At 36.8% G+C, this 26,583-nt stretch overlaps 1 protein-coding gene across 1 annotated transcript; it reads right to left on the reverse strand.

Annotated features, from left to right (window-relative positions):
• Positions 1–475: 475 nt before the first annotated feature.
• ube2g2 (ubiquitin-conjugating enzyme E2G 2 (UBC7 homolog, yeast)) lies at positions 476–26,263 on the reverse strand. The gene is made up of 6 exons (XM_066687382.1): positions 26,096–26,263; positions 23,876–23,911; positions 23,351–23,396; positions 9,193–9,311; positions 4,266–4,406; positions 476–3,975 (listed from the first exon to the last, which is right to left on the reverse strand). The coding sequence occupies exons 1-6, from the start codon at positions 26,136–26,138 to the stop codon at positions 3,863–3,865; spliced, it is 498 nt and encodes a 165-aa protein (XP_066543479.1). The 5' UTR covers positions 26,139–26,263; the 3' UTR covers positions 476–3,862.
• Between the last annotated feature and the right edge of the window lie 320 nt (positions 26,264–26,583).

Below are 26,583 nucleotides of genomic sequence, written 5' to 3' on the forward strand. Positions count from 1 at the left end.
TCCGGCCGCAAGGAACGCCGTGTTCTTTTTTTCTTGGCTCTGCTCTATCGGAATGATTTTGAGATGAAAGTGTATTAATCCACCCACCTCTTTCCGTCTCCAGTTTACTCCTTTCTATCCATCATGATCCTTGCTTCAGTATTACCAGGTGGGGGGCAGAGGGTCGGGGGCATGGCTTTTCAATGCCCACTTGTACCGCTTTGTACTTAATTGTGAAGACTAATACTCAAGTTTATAGTTATGTCCAATTTTAGGTGCCGGAGCTATAAATATATTCTACTAACTTGACAGTAAGTTAACAGAGCCAATGTACACTTGTAACTTGAATAACGTCAAACCACAATATTTCTGGCTACAGCATCCTTTAAAATAACCATTATGCGTTTTCAACACCTCAATTTGTATTTTGTGGCCAGTCCAGGCAAGTGCTGTCCATAATGGTCTGCTCTGAAAAAGAAAGAATAAGAACAAACAATAAAAGAAAGGGGGCATATATTTATTTGTATTGCTTCATGTTTTTAACAGAGCACAGTAGTTGTTGTTCCGATATAGTGTGCAACAAGTCTGTCAAAGTACAAAGATATGTAAGCATTCAAATTCAAACCCTAATAGAAGCCTTCTACGTTAAATAAATGATTGGAAACCTTGAAATGTGTATGAATCTACAAATACCAGCAGTTGTTTTTTATAGCCACTTTATTGCATAGCTTTTCTGTGTAACCTCAGATTCATTACGGTCTTGGAAAATATTCAAAAAACAGTTCTCCAAGATTGTCCAAATTCAAAATAATAAAGTCACATAATATAAGGAGCATTTAAACATGAAGTCTGAATGACCATCATACCACCAACTCAACAGAAGTAAAGGCTGTTAACAGTTCTAATGCGTTTCTTGCAATGTAGTGCCTTTTTCCCCAATGTCCAAAGTGTAGCCTATAGAAATATTATAATAGAGTCCAATTTTGAGGCCGTACTACGAATTTCGAGGCAGGGCAGAGACATATGGTTTACAATGACTGGGCATAAAAAATAAAAAGAGTTCTAGGCCTAGGAGATTGTCGACTGTTAGGATAATGCATGGGCCCTTTCACCCTAAATATTTTACTACGGTGTCACTACCCTGGTATGTAGCATTAGAGTTTCCAGAACCACTTTACCTCGTCTTGAGAAACCTTGTCTTGAGTCTGGAGTCTCACATGACTGGTAAGCTGAAACAGCACAGTGATAGTCAGGCTGTAAACGGGAGTTTGAGATAGGACATCTTATCACATCAGAACAGAACAGCAGGGATGTCTTTTATCTATCCACTGCTGGGTTTGTTTTATGAAACACAGGCATACATCAGCAATCATGGTTGAATCCTCAGAAAACAATCAAGATAACCTCCAAAATATTCAAAGAGAAAAAAAAAAAGATCTACCAAAAAAAGCTTACAAATCCTTATCTGCATCAGAAAAAAAAAAAAAATCCAGTTATAAATGTATTTGTTTTGGATCTTATTGCCCAAATTCGTTCAGTTCTTTCAGGGTTTCTATTTTTATAGCTGCAGTGAAACAAAGTTGCAAACCAGTAAAATTATTTATATATATATATATATATATATATATTATTACAATATGCCTTGTTAAATACCCTATTCTAAGCTCGAGGGGCCATAGCTTATGGACCAAGGGAGACTGGAGTTAATATTTGAGTAATGTAACTGTCTTTTTTGCAATAAGATCCCCTTATATTTGGCAGCTAAACATTCCCACTGAGATGCGCTCTTTAGCTGCTTGCAAGGCCAGATTATTAGGAAGGAAACCAGAGATGATTTCAAATCTAGTGTTAGAATCACTACTAAGCAAGATTTGTAGTTAATGTGTTATCAATTTAATAACTTTCTCTAGAGAATTGCATGAATCTGGAACCAATTAATTTGACATGACAAAGGATTTTAATCATCTCAACATGAATTCAGCTAATGAATGCACACACGTCTGCAATTACAATTATGTTCGCAGGCCTGAATCTGAATTTCATAATAAGGAAATGTAATTAACTTTACTTTAACATTTAAGAGGAAATTGTTCTCGGGTAAGGGCACTTCATCTAAAATCTTACCCTGCTGCTTGAAAAACACTTATGAGAATGTGATGATCCACAATGCACTGCTGCTCGAACAGCATCCATTAAATAAGGAAATAAAAAATAACCAAAAAGCAAATTCTATATTTTTTGTATTTTAAATTTCACCAAAGATCATGTTAATTATGTCAGCTAGTGTGCTCTAAATTAAATATTTCAAATTAAGCCAGCACAAAGTCTATTAAAATATGTAACTACAATATTTCAGAAAAATACAAGTATTCTGATGATTTTCTCTCAAAACCATCAGAATTTTTTCTCATTTCTATTTACTAAACATATATATTATACTATATCATCATCATCATCATCATCAGCCAGGTATTTCCAGTTGTTTCGAACTACAGAGTCTCTTTCCAGGTCACACCAGCAAATCCTATTTCACCTTCCCCTCTGTTATGTGTTCGTCTTTCTAGATCTTTTTTCATCTCTTGGGATCCCTTCTTTTGTCCATCTTTGGTCTGATCTTCTTGCAGTGTGTCCGGCCCATTGCCATTTTAACATTTTCACTTTCAATGATGTAACATAGGTTTGTTTATTCTCAAATTCATTTGTTTATTTGTCTCTGCTCATTATTCCAAGCATCCATCTTTCAATGCTTCTTTGTGTTGTCCGCAGTCTCTATGTAATTTTTGCGATTAGTGGCCAGGTCTCACACTCATTAATGAGCACTGATTGTATGCATTGATTAAATACTTTCCTCTTCAGGTAAATAGGTAGATTTGGTTTCAGTGGCAGCTGTTTCGTCCCAATGTACTCCTCCGATTTTCACTCTTTTGATTTCTTCCAAAGGATTTGCATCTGCTTGAATTACTTCTTCAATATTTTGATCTACTTCAATTTTCTTATTTTTATCAAAATTAATTTGGTTTTATTCAGTTCATTCAAGTCCAGGTGGTTGAATTTGACTTGAATCACAATAAATCAGCTTTATTACATATATCTATCTGTATTATTTTATTTAGCTACATTTTAACACTACCACCTTTTCAAAATGTGATTTTATATTATTGTTGATTGAAAGTTGTAACCAGATAGGTCTCTCTTTTACATCCCTACAGTGAAATTGATTTCTACACTTCATAGAGCATTAGGCAATTGTGTAGCCATACAAAAGAAAGCCCTTTGTGCAAAAACCAAAAGAGAGAAATGCTGGACTGAACATCCAAAGAGAGACTGCTGATTTCCAGTGATATGGTCAGCTTAATACAAAAGCACTGTTCCAGACGGTTCTGTATTAAATAACACTGGTGGGTATGTAGGCTTTTGTCAGACGTCTGTTGTTTTTCTCTGCAGCACCTAAACCCAGTGGGTGTCATTTAGACCTTCCTATATAGATAAAATAATCATAATACAAAAAAAACAATCATGCTCATGTTTATGTGAGCGGTTGTGTGTAAAAGATTATCCAAGCACGTCTTCCTATATCACGGATCACAAGAAAACTAGAATAATAAAATGTCGTAACGGCAGAGGGAAAGCAGTAATACAGGACAAACCAAGGATTCAGAATCTATTGATCTTCACGAACACTGTCAGGGCTCTCCAAATCAGACCCTACAGGAAAAGTAAAGAAGTGGATAACATACAGCAAAGAGTCCAAGGGAGTGTGAGAGGGGGAATGGGGGGGGAGTGGCCACTTCTTCACCTTCTGTTCTTCAGTGTCCAGAAACGTCTTTGTAACAAAGAAAAAATTAAATCTTTCAGGGTCCGTTAAGTTGAAATGCAGGGAGTATTATAGGCCCAGGGATTTGCGCACGATCTGTTGAGCAATTCTGCAGAACTGGTCTCGGTCTTCACGCCACATCTTGGATGCATCTACGTTGGCTCCACTCTCGTCATTGGGCTCTGTAAATACAAGAGTAAACACAAGAGTAAACACAGAGATATACAGAGGGTAAAACCTCAGAGGAGCAGCCTGGAATATATGACTGTCAATAGACCTCATCACATGACATGTAATTTGGAACTTTAACTGCTTCATTGCTGGATGTTAATGTATTTAAGTACCTTTTGGTAATTCTTCAATGTAATGAAGGTTCTGGCGGAATTTAAGAGACACAGTACCAGAAGATTGTATTGGAAGATTGCATTTGAAAGTCCCTGCCCTGTGAGGCTGTCTTGAGGAGCACACTCACCAGCCAGCATGCTGACCACAGAGAGCAGGATCTTCTCCACACTCTGGACTGGACTCCACCGCTCAGCGCTGCTCTCATAGCCCATGGGATCGTCTCCAGGAGCGTGCAGGATGGAGATACACACCCGCCCATCAGGGTAGACTGGGGTAAAGAACAGGCGGAGAAAAACTCTGATTCAACATTGACACCTGATGAAAATGCACTGATCTTTTGCCAAAAGAGTAGACTTGAGTCAAGGACATGCTCAAATGAGTACAAGCACTTTTTCAACACCTATACATATTCCTTTAATATTTTTGTATCCTCTGCAGTTGTGATTTAGTCTGTAACAGTCCACATTGCACCATAATTAGCCTGTGATCGCAAAGTAAACTTTCTCTAAATGCTGGCAATACAAGTTAGGGTGAGTTTTATCTGCAGCTGTGCCTGTTTTCTAAGCACTGATTGGGCTGCTGTGGTTTAATCTAACCGATATAGATAAGGGTCATTTTTTAGTCACAAATGATTTACAAAAGCATTTCAGCTCCGATTTGAGTTTGAATAATTTTCCATTCAATTACACAGCATCTTTAGCATAATTAAGTTAGTTTTTTCAATTTGTTCTACTAGTTCAGGAATCCAATTCTTACACCACTGAGCAGATTGGACAGTGTCATTAGTATTCGTCTTCCGTCTGCCTGTTGTCTAATGGACCTCAACTGAACTTATCTAACAGACATTGTTAAGAAATTATCGGGGGGGTTGAAATCTACAACCCCTTAATTAAGATTGACTGTAGTCGCACATATTGATCAGATTGCACTGAATAGTTTTATAAAGCTATGGGTATCATTTTGGTACATGCATGGTTATCCATTAGCTTGTTGTTTAAAGCACGTCTTACTGGCGAAGATATTGAGGAAAATAATTTCTATACCATCACAGTAAGTGTGTTGCTATATTGGACCTAATGAAAAAGCAATGATTTTATCCCCCGTTTCTGACTGGATAGGAAACTGTTTTGCCATCAGATAACTCCTTCATTTCTTGTCTCTGTCATACCCAGCTTGCTGATAACACTCTAAACAGGAAGTTGTTTATCAGGATCATTTCCTTAAGCACACACCGTTCTTACACCGCAGTGCTCCAACACGCTGACAGAGAGAAAACGTTACCGTTCCAAATAACCGCAGGCCTCCACACAGAGTCGGGCTGTGGCTGGGATCAGTCCTTGGCAGGTCTTCACAATGTTATAGTCTCATGAAGTGAAACCATTACCTCCTCTTATTGGAGCCTGCAGCCATTCACTATACAAAGACTTACTGTAAATGTCACATAGTATTGTTCTGATCGGCTTCAAGCAGAATGGTAATTTCTATTAAACTGGTCAATTATTTTTTATTTAGTACTGCTATGCTTTCTCAACAATTTCAGTGATGTGTAATGCCAGACAAATCCTCCTCACTAAGTGCATGTGAAAGATCAAAAGCTAACCTCAGCTCTTCTCTCAATAGAAAACCAACAAGAACAACAATAAAAGCACAGCGAGTGTCCTTTTCCTCATGTACAATCAATTGGACATCAGATGAAAGGTGTCCTATATTTGATAAATCTATTAACCTCATTATAACCACCAAACATAAACCCACAAAGCTCTTGTGCAAATAAGTTATGGCCTTCAGCTTAACTTATTACTGTTGCTTACATACTCTTTTGACTGGGAATATTATATTTCCTCAGCCTCAGAGACAGTCAAAGGCTCAGATCCATTAAGTGGCTAATGAGGCCATGCATCATTTAGCCCACATCGGGCATTTCTTCTACGAGACCGAAATAATACAGGAAATTCATTTCACAAGCGCATAGCAAAGGGAGTAACCTTATCGCTGACTTATTTGAGAAACTTGTTTTTAAAACCTGTCAGACAGACAGACAGTGAGCGAGGAAAGGTCAAGGATTTAAACTAATCTCCGCTCAATGAACCTTTGATGCCGTAGTTGTCGGTAGTAAGCACCTTCTTCGCAGAAATGACACAATAGCAGTTTAACCTATGCCGTACCTATGTCACTGCAGTCCCTTTTACAGGGTGAACACCCAAGTCATGGCATTGTTTAAACACCTTCTCTTACAGGGACATTCCTGGATCTGTGCCAGAAGAACAATACAAGATGTGCATACAGAAACCAATAGTGTGGCTTAATTTCCATTATTTACCTAGACACCTGACAATTAACTTTAATCTGCCCCACACCAGCTATGAATTCCACCTAGAACCACTAAACACGAATTCCGTGTGCTGACAGGGATAGCAATTTTAAACACATTTGGCTGTAACTATATGCCTTGGGACATAAGTCTGGAAGAGACTGTAGGAAAGTGCTGCTTTTGTGCAGGCTTAAGAGTTCAAATTAAACCCGTTACACATGCCGTACAGGTTTCCAGCATGAATGCAGGCTGACATCTAAGAAAAAGCAGACTGAAAAGTGATACTTGGGGCTTTAATGACAGGAACTGTTTATCAACAAAACCAATCTCTCCTTGAGATGACTGACCTACAATGGTCTGATTCAATATTACAGGCTGACTCCGAGCTTCATTTCTGGAATACATAATAAAAGGCAGTAGAAATCTTTTCTGTTTAACAAAAACACACATTGCACAAGAAGTGCTAAAACTATCTATTCATCACTTATTTAAATAGAAATTGGTAAAAAGAAACCAGAGAAAGATCATGACACTGACAGGTCGGTTACCTTATATAGACATTATTCTTGGAATGGCAGTGGCACTTTTCTTTTATTTTAAGAATACAGACATTATAAAGCTAATGCTAAAGCAGAGATTATGTCAAGATGAAAATATGATTTATTAATTTTAAATAAAACCAACCTATTGAAGTCAAAGCATATCTAAACATGACTAAGACCTGAAAAGTGAAACATTTATTTGTATTCTTAATTATAGATTGAGATCTTAGTGAAGCTGTAATTGCTTTGTTTGTAGGTAATGTGGCGAGGTGATTACTGGAAATTGACTTGCTGCACTTTTTCTTGCACAATATATATTATATTCATTGTAAAGAGTATAGTTTCCATAGTGCCAATGGTGCTGAAATGTGCTATTTGGTCCTGCTGTAAGTGTTCGGTGGAAATCATTGATAAAGATGTCATGCAAGCTTGCAGTGGTTCCTTCTGAGATTGATTGATTAGCTGCACTTCGGTTTTCTATATAAAGGCGATCTCTATGTAACGGTAATGACCTTAAAATGTATGTTGCATTGTTATAGGTTTGTAGATTTTCTATGAGATGATTGGTAATTAAGTCCCATCAGCCTCACCTGTTAAGTTTGATTTTGGATTACTATCATTACTATCCAAGTCATAATTAAGATTGTCATCTGAATTGTTTCCTGTTGAATTTTGGAATGTGAGGGAGGTTTTGTTATTGACAGAGACGTTAACTATTTATTATGATGATACTGATATATGTTTGATATTTGCAAAACACTGTACGGGAGTTGTCGTCTTCTTTTGAATTTAAACTGAACTGAAAACCTTCTTCATTTCCATTTCCAAAATACACAATGCATTCGCCATCTTTGTGGGATCAATAACAAACAAAACCGGTAAATAAACTATTTCCTTGCATAGTATCAAGGATATGCTTTAAAGGATCAAGGGGATCCTTTCGGCAATTCAAATGTCATTTTCCCCCTTTCCAGAAATTATTAACGACCTCAGACAGAACAGATATCAAAGGCAACTTTGCTTAGAAGAGATGAAAACGTGTCCCTTTGGGCCTTCCATGAGGCAGTCCTGTCTAGATCTGCCCATGGATCCAGAACATTTCCCACAATCCTCACACCAGGGGCACTTTCACCAGGATCTCTTTCAGCCATTTAAAGTCTTAAATGTTTTTTCAGACAAAACTAGAAAAAAATGCTTAAGAGATTCTATTTAGGAGTTTAGTTTAAAAGTCTTCAATTTCATAACACAATCAGTGATATACCAAAATAATACAAATTTCTTCGTACAAAGAACATCTCAGTCCAGATTATAACCAGAGATGGACTATAGGGCTACACCTGTTCTCAGTTGAGATTTCTATCAGTTGAACCATTCAAACACCTCTATATAGGCCTATATTTTGTCATTTGAATGCTTAAAAAAAATCCTCAGAGAATATTCCTAAATGGAAGCTTTTTAAAAGAAATTAAATAATGTATGCAATTAAATCTTCCTACAATGACACAGTCTTACTGATACACACAGAGAAGCCAGTTGCAGGGTTTATCTTTTCAGGCAGCCGAGCACTGGATGGCACGTTTCTAGACGGGTTCCTGGCTCTTTGTAGATGGCCGAGGACAGGTTTCAAAACATGTAGAACTGATAAATTGAAGAGTGAGCTGAAGTTGCGCAAGGGGTGATACTGTAATTACCGCCAGCACGTATCAAATAGCACCATCATTAGGATAAAGGAGGGAGAGAAAAAAAAAAGTTACAAAGTTTGGAATGCACTTGCCACCTCTATTATTACCCGCTGCTTTAATGTGTGTCAATATCCTATAAAAGTCTTGATGTGGGCTCCTGCAATAATTTTCCTATAATCATGAAAGCGATCTTTCATCCTTGTGGAAATAATGCATTATCACTAGTCTGAACAATTAGATGGCATCAGGACAGGATTAGGACTGAAAATGCATGCAAAAAATTATATAATATTACTTACACATGGATCTCTGTGTCCAGATTACAAAAGTACAGACAAATGTGTGGCAAACTGCATTCAGAAATGGAAGTCACCACTCAGATTTGGAATGGTTTCTTAATATTCTATTTTTGTTTTTTTTTATTTTTTTGGTGGGGGGGGTGATCTTGCAAAACTAAACTACATTTAAAAAATTATGTTTTTGATTGAAGGAGAACAAAAGTAAAATGGCCAAGCTTACTGTTCGGGTGGAACATTTCACAGGTGAATCTCATCTTCGGAGGACTGAGGGGGTAGTCTGATGGAAAACTCAAGATTGCCGGAAAAACCCCTCCTTCGAAGCAAGTATCTTCAGGGCCCCTGAAAACAACAACAAAGAAAAAGCACAGCTATTGTAGGTGGTAGTGTATTTTAGAGGGTGAAGAATCCTTGGCAGAACTCGATTCATCCCTGTGATGTGCTGTATATGATAAACGTTTAGGGGAAGAAAAAAAAATTGTATGCAAGCAAACACTTCACAAATGGAACTGTGGATTCAATTTCTATATTTACAGAGAAATAAAGACCTAGAAGACCACCATATAAAAGATGGGAAGATTAAATGGTAAACTCTGCAGGCGTGACATCGGAAAAGAGAAGCATTAGATCAAAGCAAATCTTGGGGAGGCCTTCAACCAGCAGTAGATTGATCTGGTCAACCAGGGCATAGCTGCTTCATTCAGGTCAGAAGGTAATGTAAGGTCACATCTACTGTAAAGTAGGTTAGGGCTTTTAATACCCAGGCCTACCCTCTTAATTCAAGGGCATAGCCAAGAAATTAAGTCTTGTATTGATCTCTATTAGTGCAAACACAAAACCAAAGGGAAGAAAATAAAAATGAATAGAAGACATTTCCCTACCCTTAAATTGACAGTGATCTGACAAATTTCAATGGCTTTTCCCATAACCAAAGCAAATAATATACAAGGTGTTAGTTTTCTATGTCTGCCTCATTTTGTTTGTTTGTTTTTTTATTGTCCACCACCAATATCTCCCCACACTCATCTTATCTCATGCCAACAGTTATCCGTGCCAAACCTAGACAGCTCCCATTGATTGTGATTTCAAAAATACTACTGTATCCACACAAACCAGAGCACACACCAGATAACTGTTGCTGCTTGCTATACGGTCTGTGGCACACCAAGGAAACTCCAAGGTACCACCTTTTGGGAATGTCTGGACCCACCGGGCAAACAATGTGTTATTTAGACATAAGAGAGCTTTTCAAAATGAATGCTCAAAACAGCATGTATGAAAGACTCGGAGAGAACAGCAGTGTGGAAAGACAGGCTTATTGGAAAGTACTCCAGGGTTTCTTGATGAGAAATTAAGACAGGGATAAATGTATTACTAATTCCCTTGAACAGCTAGGTTCCGTTTGTGCCGTATAGGCTCTCCGCTGATGCTCAATGTGAAAACGTCAGCTGCTAATATTGCACAAAACCTTTGATAGGGGGAGAAGGGGAGTTTGAATTGGATGCAGCGGGAAAGAATCGGGGCATGGGAGAGAATGCGTTTTGTTTGAACTTTGTTATGTATTAAAACAGCAAGACTATCCGGAGGAGAAAAAAAAATGACCTGTTGCCGAAATCCTGTGAGGGGTTGAGTTACGGGATTCGGTGCTGTTTTCGTGGACTTAAGCAAGGGCTAGAGGCACTAGAGCGAGTTGACACTGAAAAGACAACGAGACCGAGGAAGACTGCGATCGGGTTTGGGAGTTTATTTGGTTATTTTTTGTTCCTTTTCGAATAACTTGGGACTGTTTAGTGTTTTGGCAATGGAGTTTTTTTGTTGTTCTTCGATAATTAGTGACTGGAAGCTTGATTATATAGCTATTAGGACTTGCAAGGAGGAGATCGGGTTTATTCGTGAATTGTTTCTTTTTTTTTTTTTTTCTATTTGGGACAATTTTTAATGTGAAAGATCTGCTGCGGGACTAATGTGTTTTTTGTTCTACACTAATAAGAGCAACTGCTGCCTCTTCCACGGAAACTGTTTTCATCCAATGTGCATTTTCAATGGGCTTCAAGATTGGGCTGCTAATGAACTTTAAGCAATAAGTCACTTGCTCCTGCTGCTACTAACCTTTTCTTGTATTTGTCTGTCTGCCAGCTTGTTTTCTTACTGTTTGTGCGTTTTTGTTTTGCTCCCCAGTTTTGTTTCTTTTTGATGTATCACTGCCCTATTGCTATGCAGGGTGAAGAACGTATGCACTTTACATAATGCATTTGCACTTTTACCGGATGGTACAACAGTCCATTTCTGAAAGGTGTTATATACTGAAAAGGTATTTATATGTATTTATGCGACTGTGTATATTATATTAACTTATTACCGTCTGTGTGATGATTAGTGATTCAGTGTAATGTTTATGGATTTTAGATAGACGGAAATTTGTTGTGATCATCAATGTAAACTGATATGGGGAAGCGGGTGTATCAGAGTAGTAATTGTGAAACTGTGTTATATGTCGGGAAGAAGAAACTAATAACGAAAAACTGGTGGGGAAGTAATTAAAATGGTAAATGTCTATTTCTATTGCTGTTTTCCTCTCTATAATCCTATTTATTTCTCTGGTGTTGGGGTTCAGTGGGTAAAGATCTAGGTTTGCTGCCGAGTCCCTGTAATTATTTGTACTTCACAAGATAAATTAAAACTTATATTGGTAAGGGTTAATCCTTGCCTGGCACCCAGCATTTACATACAAATACTGTTACATGTTAAGGTGAGCCTTGCAAAGTCCAAACAATTGTTTTACAAAATAAACAAAAAGATGCCCTACAGCCATAAAGAAAGGTTTATGTTCAATATCTTCTACATACAGAGCCTACTGAAGCCAGGGAATCTAAATATATAATTTAAACATAAACCAATCTGAATTATTGCTCTAAATCTACACAAATATTATTTTTGCTTTAATACAAGAAAGCTTTTAGTCTGGCATAGTATTGTAGGGCACAAGAACATTTTAAAGACAAAATAACTACAGAGAAGCATGTCTGTAATCTCATCAAATCACTAAAGCATTCCTAAAGACTAAAAATAACCTGCTACCTCTGCAAAGAGTGGAGTTTTTTCTCCCAACAGGAAATTCCAGAGAAACTGATGGGTTCATTCTTAACCCCGGAAAATTATTAATAAAAAATAGGCACTAGCTCTGAAAATAGCAGCAACAACTTTGACCTCAATAACCAATCCATAAACTGTCAGCAAACAAGTTACTCAGCTAGGGGTGTTGCATGCATTGATGTCAAAGCTATATTAAAGAATACCACACACTTAGTAAGAAACTCTGTTTGGGTCCTTTAAAAGGTATTCAATTAAACAAAGAATTTGTGCGTTAACTGTGTGCTGAACACACGCAGAGCAGAGGACAAACTGCTGTATGAGCACAAAGCTCTGAACATCTGGTCTCAACACGAATACACAAATGAGTCATAACTGTATGTTTTCTTAGGGCTTCAGCAATATTACTTTTTTCCTCTTCTTTAAATGCAATAAACTTTTATAATAAACTTTAGTCCGGTAAACAGAAAAGAATTACATTGAAATCATGGTGTGTATTATGTGGGTCTTGTAACTAAGTGAAGGACAAGCAATGAAAACAACATCTCAAGGTATGAGGGAGAAAAAAGCACAATAGGACGTGACATGTCAGCAAAACCAACAGGGAGATTATAGTGGCACGAAAAGCAGTTACCATTAGGGCTGTGTCAGCTAGTCCGGGGATTGGTTCACTAGCCACGTATTTGAAGGCAATTCCCTACTTGAAAGAAGCATCCACCGGTTCACAATACTTGAATGATATATCACAGATAAAATGTAACTCACATGGGCAATAGCATCTCATGATTTCTTGAAATGACCGTTACTTTATATTATACTACTATACTCATAGGCACCCTATCCATGAGCTATGGCAGCCTTTCCAAAGGTTTCAGGCAGTAAACTAATTAAATGAAAAGTAATCATCAAATTGTTGTTTTTCTGTTCTTTTTACAGCTTTAGAACTCATTGCCACATCCATGAAGGGGATACATTATCTTTACTGTAAAGTACTCTAATGATGGTTGGCAATAAATATTAGAGATCCTTTACTTCAACTATCAAAGGCAGAAGTCTATACGGTACTTTTGATATTGATCTCACATAATCTGTATATACAAACCTTAAAATATTTTTAAAAAAGCCACACAAAAGTAAATACAGTCTTTCATGGATGGAAATGGTCTTGGCAATATCCATAGACCCTGAAACTACGAATAATGAAATTAACCTTGCCTTTTATGGAGTGTTGCAGGGATATACCTGCCTTAAAAGCAGGCTTATTTTTTCCAGATCAGTCACCCAGGTGTCTGAATCAAAACTGAAGGGCCAGGAAACTAAAAATCAGCATCCTTTAACCCATTCTTCAGGGGAGCTGGATGATAAAGCATTACATTTGGTTAAGAGCACTTTAAGAGGTGATCGAACCATTATGAAAAATATATTGTTAAATATCACTACAGGTTCCATTAACAGTATGAGTAACTTGTATAAACAAACAACAAACATTGACATGGCATTGAGCTCTGGAGGAGGATTCAATTTATTTATTATTTTATTTTTTTATGTTTTTTATCAGGCATGTTATGTAAACCAGTAGATGAATAACTATTTTATAAATCCTGGTAATCCATTTTCATCATGATCTAGCACTTCTTCCAACATATCGATAGCACACGATTTCAGTTTCAGTGAAAGGTTTTTTGCAAGATGCCAATCAACACAAAGGGATGCTGCGCTTGCATTTTCCTGGATAGAAGCGGTTTTATGGATCACAAGGATACAGTTGTGGCATAAAGAAAATAAGCTTTCTATTTTATCTTTGAGTGTGTTTGACTGAGGAGGGAAGTTTGTTAGAGCTGCCATGCTTTGTTTCAAAATGTCGACGAACATTTGTCATTTTGCAGACTGCTACGGTTTGTGTGCTTAACACACAAGTTGGCTTTGCATTATCTTTTCCAAGTAGAACTAAGCAAAAATTATCTGTTCCATCACAGACTCTTTTCACTGTCTGCTGTGTGCTTTTTAGATGTACTCATTGAGTGAACCTACAGTTGATGTTATTGGAACTCTTCAAAAACTGCAGGCCACAAATTAACCTCTCTCGGGAAATTACAGTAAATAAAGAAATTACAGTAAACGCTTGCTTAAGATGTTGACTGGACATTATAAAGCAAAAACACAGATCACAGTGGAAGAAAAAAAAAAAAAGACCTCTCAGACAATGTTTGATAAAATTGAAAGTATACACAATATATTTATTTATTGCACTATAATCTGCCCCTTTTGGATCAGTAGTATTGAGGACTGAGTGCTTGTGAACCTGAGAGAGCCTGACGCGTGTAAAATGCTAATATGAGATAGGCCAGCACTTCTTTGTTCTAATGTATAGAACATGCATATTTTTCCATGAGTGTGAAATTGTTCATATACCTGGTTCTTTGTTTGAATGTATAGAACATGCATATTTTCTATATTTTTCCCTTATTTTAATTTATATAATTTTTGCAATGTTTGATTTGTTGTTGTTATTTATGATAATTCATTTTAACAAAGTACAAAATTCTGGCTTCAGTGCATATCTTTGTCACAATTTCTCTTTGAGAGTCAAATCTGAGGAATCCATGCTAGAACAGGTCTATAGATTATCAGCAGATACACTCACCTAAAGGATTATTAGGAACACCATACTAATACTGTGTTTGACCCCCTTTCGCCTTCAGAACTGCCTTAATTCTACGTGGCATTGATTCAACAAGGTGCTGAAAGCATTCTTTAGAAATGTTGGCCCATATTGATAGGATAGCATCTTGCAGTTGATGGAAATTTGTGGGATGCACATCCAGGGCACGAAGCTCCCGTTCCACCACATCCCAAAGATGCTCTATTGGGTTGAGATCTGGTGACTGTGGGGGCCAGTTTAGTACAGTGAACTCATTGTCATGTTCAAGAAACCAATTTGAAATGATTCGACCTTTGTGACATGGTGCATTATCCTGCTGGAAGTAGCCATCAGAGGATGGGTACATGGTGGTCATAAAGGGATGGACATGGTCAGAAACAATGCTCAGGTAGGCCGTGGCATTTAAACGATGCCCAATTGGCACTAAGGGGCCTAAAGTGTGCCAAGAAAACGTCCCCCACACCATTACACCACCACCACCAGCCTGCACAGTGGTAACAAGGCATGATGGATCCATGTTCTCATTCTGTTTACGCCAAATTCTGACTCTACCATCTGAATGTCTCAACAGAAATCGAGACTCATCAGACCAGGCAACATTTTTCCAGTCTTCAACTGTCCAATTTTGGTGAGCTTGTGCAAATTGTAGCCTCTTTTTCCTATTTGTAGTGGAGATGAGTGGTACCCGGTGGGGTCTTCTGCTGTTGTAGCCCATCCGCCTCAAGGTTGTACGTGTTGTGGCTTCACAAATGCTTTGCTGCATACCTCGGTTGTAACGAGTGGTTATTTCAGTCAAAGTTGCTCTTCTACCAGCTTGAATCAGTCGGCCCATTCTCCTCTGACCTCTAGCATCAACAAGGCATTTTCGCCCACAGGACTGCCGCATACTGGATGTTTTTCCCTTTTCACACCATTCTTTGTAAACCCTAGAAATGGTTGTGCGTGAAAATCCCAGTAACTGAGCAGATTGTGAAATACTCAGACCGGCCCGTCTGGCACCAACAACCATGCCACGCTCAAAATTGCTTAAATCACCTTTCTTTCCCATTCAGACATTCAGTTTGGAGTTCAGGAGATTGTCTTGACCAGGACCACACCCCTAAATGCATTGAAGCAACTGCCATGTGATTGGTTGGTTAGGTAATTGCATTAATGAGAAATTGAACAGGTGTTCCTAATAATCCTTTAGGTGAGTGTATATTGGTTATTGGAAAATTTTGCTTCACAATTATCGGTATGGGACCCAAAAAACCTGTGTATCGGTTGGCTTCTAATCTTTAATACTGTGTTATATACTTATAAACCTATTGAGATATTTAAATTATCCTTCACTGCATGATGGCACGTAGTACCCCCGGCCCAGAGCTACGTTTGATCACTGTACTACGTGCCTGGATGCTCTGATGGACATCTCCTTCACGGCCTGCCTGACTACGCCCACTGGAGGACCCGGAGACATGTGCCTCTTCCTCACTCCAACTCCCTTCAACATCTTGGCTCTGCTGTTGCCTCACAGCTGCCCCATGGTCACAGGTGTCACAAACTTGCAAAATGACTCCCATTCACATACCAGGTTTTTTGGTTTTTGGTACAGGTTAACCACAATTACACCATGTCAAGCGTTTGTTGTGGGTCATAGTCTGTAGTCACTGTCCTGTTTTTCCAAGCTAGACGACCTTAATACAACAAGCATTACAACTCGGGCAATTTAATATCTCATCTAATTCTAGAACAATATTCTTATGTTTTAAGGTGTTCCAGAACAAACCTCAATAGCCTCAAACAATTTTGCTTCCACTTTGGAGTTAAACGATTCAGGCGAGCCTGTATTTCTAATATAATTTAGAAAAGGGTTGCAAAAACAAATTAAAGGCCCTTTTCTGTTGGATTTCAATAAACTGAAAAAACAAAAAGTATCAATTTTTACCAAATATTATCTCTCAGATAATATGAATAATATAAACTCTAAAATAAAATAGAAAAATCTACCTCAAAATAAAATGGCATACTTAAAAGTAGCTGTCATCTCTGGTAAAGGTTGTTATACATTTAGTAGAAATAACAAGCAGTTCCTTCTCTGTGCCTCAGCTATCTATTTCACTTTTGTCCCAGCTCAAGCCCACATCTTAATCTATCAAAATCAAATTGCGAAGAGGCATCAGTTCAGGTATTTTACTTCATTTTGTATTATTATTATTAAAGAACAGATGTTCTAAGGTTTCTCGATGTTTTCTCCAATTCTTAAGCATTCCTTCTGGGCTTATTAAAATGACAAAAGCCCTGAAAACAGAATGACACCTGTACTATCCAGCAAGCTGAAGCATTTTCAAAACTTAAAAAAATAAAAAGGTTGATTAGGAGTATGGTTTCAAGCATCAAGTTACACACATACATATTCCACACCCAGGTAATCCAGCTGTTTCAAATGTTTCCAAACAACAGTTTAAAGAGTCTACTTTGTTCAAATAACAGACAATAAGAAATACAGTGTGGAAGAAGGGTCTGAGACTGAAATAAGCCTGTGTTGAAATGCTCCCTAAAGAGATTTGATGGTATAAACTTTTGTAACATCTTTAATCCATGATTGAATACAAGAGCTATTGTTGAATACAAGGGCTATTGTTTAAAAGTATACGTAAAGGAAAGACAAAGATAAACAAAAAATATAAAAGTGCGCAATTAAGAGCTGTAAATTAATGGCTGTTTCTGCACAAAATATCCAGACCCATATTTCATTACTTTCACCAAGTTGTCTCCAGAATTGCATAGTTTTTTCCTCTCCGTCTTTTATTTGTATCTAAGTATTTCCATAACTTCTTTGTTGCACATCCAGGTTTCCTTTCTGACTGTTTGAGTTCTTTGTGACTAACCAAGCTGGGCATTAATATCACCAAGTTTATAAAGACTTTTCTAAGACTTAATGTATCCTTTATGATATCTTGGTTGTTGTTTTCGTGCCATTTCAATGCAATTATACAATCTTGGAAGATCTGGTATGGATAGATGCACTGAGGGTGGAGGTGGGCTGGTCAAAATGACAGCTAAAGGCTACAGCAGCGTCTCTCGAGAAAACCAAAACAAAACTCAATGGAATCCATGATGAGAAAAAAAAAATAGATCAAATAGCACAAGAAGCAATGTTAAATGATATATTAAATGATTAAGACAAAAAGGCATCAAGAGCTTCCAAATAACTCTCTAGTTTATCGAGCACATGTAGCGACTGGTTCAAAGGTTATTTACCAAACCTTCCGCTTAGATTTGGGGACGTCTTTGTCTTAAGTGCGGAGGATAAACATCCACTTAACAATGACTAACACTGATGACAACACGATGCACACTACAGAGCACTCTCCAAAGGGAGCTGGAAAAGTTTCCTTTCATGAACGTACTGTACTTAAAAGACGTTTGACAAAATGAACATGATCAAAAAGAAAGAGGCAGCCACCACCTTTTTACTGCATGTGTGGGCTTAAGAAGTACCCACAAAATGTGATTGTGACCTGGATTCATTGATTAAGAATGGCTTGTCAGGATCAATAACATAGGTATTACACTGTGGCTCTGACTCATAAGCGTGATTTACACAATTAGTTAAAGATATGCAAACAAGGGAACACACATTGAAAGCCTGAAGAGTTACCAGTGCTGTGTTATACATCTGCATCTATATTGAACACTTTTGGTACTTAGAGGTTTAGGTTTTTTTCCATGTTATGTTGAAAAATGAACAGGCTTAAAACTGCTAAACATTACCTTTTAAAGTCTAACCACAGTTTATAAGGTATGAGTAACCTGAAACAACTAGGACACAAAGCAAATTAATCGATTCCTTTGTCCTTCTGATAAAATCCACATTGCCAGTCAAGAACTTTATGGGATTCTGCTTTGTACACATTTAACAGGCAAATGGGGTGCTGTTTATTTTCCACTCCCAGATCACCTCTGCTACAGCAGTTGATATTAATCATTAACAAGATTATTTGGTCCATCACCGCCATCTAATTTCCTTAACAGCCTCAAACCATGTTTCAACAGGACAGGAAACCATTAACTGCCTTCCTTGTTTTGACTGGAAACAATCTGCACTTACACAAATCAGCTTCAAATGATGAATCAGTGGCTTTAAAGCAGGCGAAAATCTCTACATACATTATTTTTGTGCATTGTCTGCTATAGACTGAACATTGCTACCACACTGTTGGGCTTTTAATGAGTTGTGTCAGCTGCATTACTTTAGCCAGTGGGCTAAACAGATTTTAATTATAACAATAACAAACTAATGTGAAAAAAGTAGTAGCTACCACAAAAGCACAAGTAATTGTACAGAGTAGGCTGGAAAATACACCCATTATCCAAAGGGTCTTTTAAAACAGTGATACCAAACCACGTCTTGGAGAACACATGGTAAGTTCAGGTAAGCAGCCAACAGTGGGGCTGGAGTGCAAACCAGCAGGCACAGTGGTCCTCCGAGAACAGGGTAGGGAACCACTGGTCAAAAAGGTTATAAGTTAATGAGGGCATCAATGAAAAGAGTTTAGCAATATCCAAAATCAGCTTTGTGCAAGACTCACTGCACAGAGCCACCAAGGTATCTAGACAGAATACGTTATTACATGTCTTGGATTTTCAGCAGAAAATGTCTATATTGAACATGATTTCATCACAGTTGTTGACGAGAATGCTTTAAAATACTATACTACGTAACTAACATTGTGAGTATTTATTAACCCCTCCCACTTTTGAACATCTCTTATTTTCACTTATTTTACTCAAACAAATAACTGCACTGCACAAAAGCAATGAACTTTAATAACAAAGCTTTCAAACATGAAGAATTGGCAGAGTTCACTTCCACAGTAGTATAGGCTAAGCCCCCATCTGTAATGTAATTAAAAAGCTAATTCCACTACACAATGTTCATATTCTTGTCTCTATGTGGGACATACAAATCTTTACAGCTACTAAATGCTGTAAGTACTTAAAAGATTTACAGAGTTAAGAATCTTTCCATGCTCTGTAAATTTCAGGGATTAATTCTTCAGGAATGTGTTGGCATGTCCTTTGCCATTACTGGCATTTTACTGTGCTTTGCTGGTACCTTTTCCAGCCACAGATAAGGAAAGGCTTAAAAATACAAATTGCAGGCTAGCAGAGTATGCTCAATTACAGATAACTCTGCCCTGACATTACCTTATGTCTGGAAACCATTCATTCACAGTTGAACTCACACTATCTACTCACAGTGAACAAAGTACTGCAGACAACAGTGATTTGCTGCAAAACCACCAGACAATTCAACATTTTAAATAATAGTTCAGCAGTTTTTTTTCTGTGTTTAGAGATACTTTCATCTTGGAATATGAAATCCTGGCCATTCAGCTTCCTCCAGCATGATGAACTAACATACTGGACTAAAACTGGAGTACTTGAGTCTTGTGAAGTTCACAAACACCAAAGTCTAAGGCATATTAATCTTTTTTGGTTCTGTCACTTTACTTTGGATTTTTTAACATTTCATAATTTTCAGCTTGAGTGTTAAGGTTTCAGATTTAAGCTCACAACAAATGCATAATTCAAAAACAATTATGTTTGTCAGAAAACATATAATTTAGGAGAATTTTTGATTTGATTTCCAACAACGGTAGATCTAATTCAGTTCTACAGCTACATTACAGAACTACTTTAGAAAGAAGTCTCTCGAAGAAATCCAGTGAATGTATTTGCAAACTTGCCATTCACTGCCTGTGACATTTCAAGTAATTTAAATCACCATGTAAATAGTTCTGTTCAGATCTGGAGCACAAGCAACCACAATGAGTGTGCCTTTACTAATAGAAGCAGAAGTGTGAGAAGATATCTACCAAAAATGTGGACTAAACTTACAGAACACAAACAAAAAGAGCCAAGTTTGTACGTACCACAAACTTATTAGATGTTAGAACAAACTGCTCACATATCAAGTAGAACCATTACTGTAAATTACATGGCAGTAACAAAATTAATAAGTTATGATATATGTAAAGTAATAATTTTAAATTATGTAATAATTTAAAAACTGCAAAAGCACGGGGAAATGAAGGAGTGCATATTAAAATAGTGGTTTGGTGTGTGAGGCACATATTCCACCGATATATTTTGTCAAACTAAATATTTTTTTCAAATTACCATAAAATCTTTTGTGAGACTTCAGACAATAACTAAAAATATGTTTATTTGGTTTTACAGTTATTATAATTATTTACCATTATTGTTTAACATTGTTATGGTGCCTTAATTCTCACTGGAAGCTTCCGACTTCACTGTGCGGCGGTGCCGCACGCACTACTGAGCACCGTGGTGAAACAAACACACACCCACTGAGAAACACAGGTCTCCTAGACCAATAAACATGTGTTTTACTAACAACCTCATAACCAAAAAAAGTGTTTTTGAAGGCTGTGCTGCATTTGAGTATCCATGGTTTTGATTGTTTATTTTTGTCATGTCTGAAGATTAACGTATATACTATAACATATATGGGCATTTTTACTGAAACGTTATTAAATCACTTTTCAAAACTCACAATAGGAATTAAAATAAAGAAAAATAGTAAATGTTCGCTGAAGATGTTGATATCAGCAAACAAAAACTGTCTCCAAATGACAAGCAAGCTCAGATCACAGGAAAACTTCTAATGAAAATTAGTGAAAAACGTATCTCTCAGACAATGTTGGATAAAACTGAAACTACACATGGGATTTATAAAACTATTTCAAATCCTACATTGTGTGTTGGCTAAGATTTATATTGCAATACATTTAACATACATATTAAATAAGTTACTCTTGTGAGGGCATTTTTAAATACAATTAAAACATATATGTGCTGTGCCGCCTGCACTATAACCTGCCACTGTGTGATCGGCAGTATTGAGCGCTGAGCAGGACTTGTGAACCTGAGAACCTGACGCGTGTAAAATGCTAATATAAGCCAAGCCAGCTCTTAACACTATCTTATTATTTGCTCTAATGCATAGAACATGCACATTTCTCTGTGTGTGTAATTTATTTTTACAATGTTTGATTTGTGGTTGTTATTTATGTTGAAAATTTATGTTAAGTTTATTATGTAAAATGTAAAAATCCTGCCTTCAGTGCATATTTGACACAATTTCTCTGAAAGGGAGAGATTTGAGGAATCCATGCTAGAAAATGTCTGTTTTGCATGCTAACAAAAAAGTAAATATCGTCAGAAATCAAAATCCGAGCACTGAATCAGACATATGTAAAGGATGTAATAAATATGAAGAGAGATATAAAGGAGATTCTCATCTTTGTCTACCACTCCATCACTCTGCCCAGTGCAATCTCTGCACCTTCACACACTCTGCTCCTGCTGGCCTCTTGACAGTGCCTTGACTTTTCTCCCGACTCTTCTGCATCTGCTGTACTCTATTTTTGCTCAACTGTATAGATTACTGAATAATAGTTACGCCTTTATTATATTTATCCACTGAATTTATTCACACTATGAATTTTGACTCTGACTTGTGTCACATACCCAACACCCCCTGCTACACTGCGTAGCTGCCAATTAATTCGGAAATTGTAGTCATAGATACAAAGGTCGGGTCTCTCTGATCCCTAAACTCTTCAGACAATACCCTCAGAAAGGCACAAAGATCTTATCGTGGAAATCAAAGGAATTCTGTAATGCAGTCATATTACTCCGTGAGGTCAAATAGCGTTTTAACCACCTGCCCTTACTGCACAATCTGTCTTCAATTGTGTATAACAGCTGTACTAGCAGCATCAAAACAAAATATATAAAGCTTAAACATTCTGGTTAACAGAGGTGTGGGAGCATCAGATCAACTCTTTCATTTTAGTTTTACCTTTCTTCTCACCAAAAGAAAACAGGATAATTACTCAATGATAGGAGTTCAGCTGTATCTGCACAAACAAGTCTTTAGCCATACACACAGGCTAATGGCTAATAGTTTATGTAATTACTGCACACAACTGTCAAATGATTACAAAAATTATACAAGACAGCGTGGCTTGCTACAGTACAGACTATACATGAAACTGTGGCTGCTGAGCTTTTTATGACAGGATCAGAGCTTCAAACAAAACGTATTATAAAACCAAATCCTTCAGATGAGCTACAGGGGGAATTCCTACATTATGTGCACAAAGATATATGGTTAACTGGTATATGTGCACAGCTCTGAAATTGATTTGCAAATGAGCATATGCAAAACTGTTATATAAATCATTCAGAGAAAATACAATAGCAACAAAATGTTGGCTTTTGAAGATACTGTACCTTGTAAAGCAACCTTCACATTTGTGACCAACAGAAAGAGATCTAATTGAACTCATCCTAAATCAAATATATAAAAAGTGTCCATTTACAGGTTAATAATTGTGTGATCATTAATAAATTAATATTAAGAGTGATCAAAAGGGGATTTAAGTATTTTGTAATAATAACCTGTCATAACCTACAGAAGACAAAATGCATTACATAGTAAAGGATGTATTGCATTTATGATACAGCAAAGGACTTTTTTTTAAAAAAAATTGGATATTGTATAAAAGAATGACGATGAACAAATGAAGACAAGTTAAAAGTTAATACTTACATGATCAAAGCCTCCCATTCAAAGAAATTCTCTTCATTAACAGGACCTGTGAAGAAGCAAAAGACAAAGGCATGCTGTTGTTAAAGGAGCAACTCATGACTTTTCAGTGCAGCAGTTCGAAGCTACTGAAGATAATACATTTTCTATATTTGACACTTTATCTCTATTATGTTTATTTACCATTATGGGTTTTAAATGTGCTGCCCATAAAACACTAACACAGTACACACAAGCCATCTTGTTTACTAATATAAAAGATAGAAACTCAAAGACAGGGAATGATACATGCATATCTGATATCAAGAATGGGGTTGCATTGCCTCCCCAGGGATTCTGGCCTCATTCACATCATAAAACAGGAACACAAACTCCCATATTGTCCCTTGATAGATGATACACATTTACCAAAAAAAGAGCAAAGGAGTGCATTTAGGGACTCCAAGTCTCAGCATTTTCCAAATAAAGCACTTCTAATAGTACAGCACCAATCCTAAAATAACAAATGCGAAGTGAAAAAACTCCTACCTGCCACAATCCCTTCTGGTGGATTGAGGGTCAGCTCTGGAAAGAAACAATATTTTATTACACATTTAACACAGGAGTAAGAATAACTAAGACCAGGCCCTGTTTAAGGTCTTTGTACCCATTTTATTATCAAAACATCACAAACCCCACTTGATAGTGTATTTTATGTCTGTTTAATTCATGGAGAGCACAAAACATACAACCCATCATAATGCGCTTAATGATTAATACTATACAGTTAATCTGACTGAATTGGAGTGTTTATCCTACATCTTTCTAACAGTTCTAAAACAAATATTTTAGTGATTTAATGAATGCATTTAAAATTATCCTTTATCTCAATTAAAACTGTCAAATGAGATTGTACGTTCCATGCATGAATTACCAGAACACTATTGCCCTTATCACCTGTCACACTGGTTTTCAGAGAAACACACAGACATGTACAATACAGGTGATAAACAGATATTCACAATATAGTCTCATATGACCACAGCCATTGTATGAGACAAGCAACTAACTATTTAATTTCAGCTCCAAATGTCATCAACAAAGAGACATTTTTCGGGAGCAGTTTATGATTAATGGAACTTGCGAGCCCGGGGAATGATTAATAGTTTGACATTCTCTTTGCACATCACATGCAGGAAAGAAAAGAACAGTCTGACCACTATCAATGACGACTGCGCAGATTCCTTTACAACAGAATCGACATGTCTTATAATAAGAGGTGCGATGTATGACCACAGAACAACAGAATGCCATATATGAGGTGACACATAGGATTACAAGAGAAACACCTGCTTTTGTTTCTCACAGTCAAGAATTTAGCACAAAAATTACAAATAAAATACATATATCAGGCCTCCAACTCATTTATATTATTACTGCTGCTGCTACTATTATGCAACAAAGAAAATGAATATGGTCCCAGTATATTAGAGTAAGATGGCCCATTTACTTTAAATATATTGTTCTGTGTGGGTTCTTTTTCTTAATGTGGAAAAGGTATTACAGAACCAACTAGAAGCTGAAATTAAAATAGCAATATCCCGGGGATGAAAATTAAAGCAGCTCAAATACAACAACTGTTACATTTAGCAAAGGTTCAAGTTGTCCATGACACATGCCTTATTTCAATCACAGTGGGACCTTTTCCAACTCAAGGTGTGGTAGTTTTTGCAGATTTGAATGCAATACAATTGCTCCACCTGGAGAAAAGCGTCTGTATTGCAGTTTATGTTTGTTTTAGCTTAGGGGAAATTGCAACCAACTAATAATATATTTAAATAACGGTTTACTTGTCAATACTCGTTCAGTACAACCCAGTGAATGTTTTGAGACTGATCTAAAAATTGACATAATTACACATCTGATGACGTGTATTCTCCAGTTGCACGTCTGAGCAGCATAATCTATTTTGGGTATAATGACGTTTCATAATAACCAGCTTCTAGAGAACCGTTTAACTTATTTTGTTTGTACTTGTCTCTGAGAATTCAAGTAGTATGTAATAAAACGGCAATTCAATCTTAGAAGAAAACAAAATGCACGACAAATACATAACTATAGTATTTTGCTAGATATGTGATATAATTGCATCACTCACTACCTTCGTATAACAAAGTAAAGTAAGACTGCATTATATACTGGTAATACATTACACATTTATAAACCTTAGATTAGATACAAAACGCAGTAACATGTAAACGTATAAATAGTAAACCCAATGGTAAACAAACTCATAGAATGGAACCTAATCCAATAATAACATACGATCGCATACGTCAAATGATTTAAAACACTGTGAATGTTGCTGCAGTAACCTAAATGAACAGATTAATTATGTATTATTATATATGTGATTAATTTACCTATTATCTGTAATGTAGGGGGAGGGGGGGTCACATTTCAATACACTCCACCGTGTGATGGATATACAGTCAACAGTCTGCTTTTTTCGCTGGGTGATTAATTAAATGCATTTTATTTTCCACTACATTCCTATCCCCTAAAAGTCAACGCCACGTCTGAGTTTTACTTTCAGATGTCATGTATTTTTTTTACAGGACCTGAAAACATCGAATAAAAACACTGTCATCGACCACAAAGGAGCTTTTAATAACTTTTCAGATTAAATCAATTTGGCGTATCGTATTAAATAGCCTACAGCACGGAACACATAACAATCACGATTGGTTAAAAACAAAAGGCACTCACGTTTATATTCAGCCATGAGTCTTTTCAGTGCTGTTCCAGCCATTTCGAAGAAATATAATAAAACAAAACTAAAGAAAAACACATAAACCGGTCTTAAATCGGATTAATGTGAAAACACCAGTATCAACACAAACGCAGCTACGGAACACAATCTTTTTCCGGGTTATATTGATGACGTCAGCGTGGTCGTTCTGACGCACAGCGCCACCTGTTGGTCGGAAGAGTTATATGCGAGTTGGGTGAGTAGCATGAGTTGCTCCCCCATCGAAAAGCACTAGATATTCATTTTAATAAACATCTATAGTTATGCAATATACATTAATAAATCTTTGCAAAACATTAAACCCAATACCAAGTGCAAAACCAGTGATAAAGGCTAGCTTTTTTTTCTCCGATGTATTTCACAGGCTTTCACTGTGATTATGAGGAAAAACTAAATATGTACTGGCATGTTTTGTGTTTAAATTTTCATAAGCATTAACTTGATT

The sequence above is a fragment of the Amia ocellicauda genome, chromosome 16 (genome assembly GCF_036373705.1).
Source record: "Amia ocellicauda isolate fAmiCal2 chromosome 16, fAmiCal2.hap1, whole genome shotgun sequence".
Taxonomy (NCBI): domain Eukaryota; kingdom Metazoa; phylum Chordata; class Actinopteri; order Amiiformes; family Amiidae; genus Amia; species Amia ocellicauda.

Bases quoted from the DNA above. Each gene is read 5' to 3' on its own strand.
- ube2g2 (XM_066687382.1), bottom strand. From the start codon at position 26,138: ATGGCTGGAACAGCACTGAAAAGACTCATGGCTGAATATAAAC. The intron at 23,912-26,095 runs GTGAGTGCCTTT...GTTTCTTTCCAG, and splicing joins ACTCATGGCTGAATATAAAC to AGCTGACCCTCAATCCACCA. The intron at 4,407-9,192 runs GTAAGCTTGGCC...TCTTTACCCCAG, and splicing joins TGAAATGTTCCACCCGAACA to TCTACCCTGATGGGCGGGTG.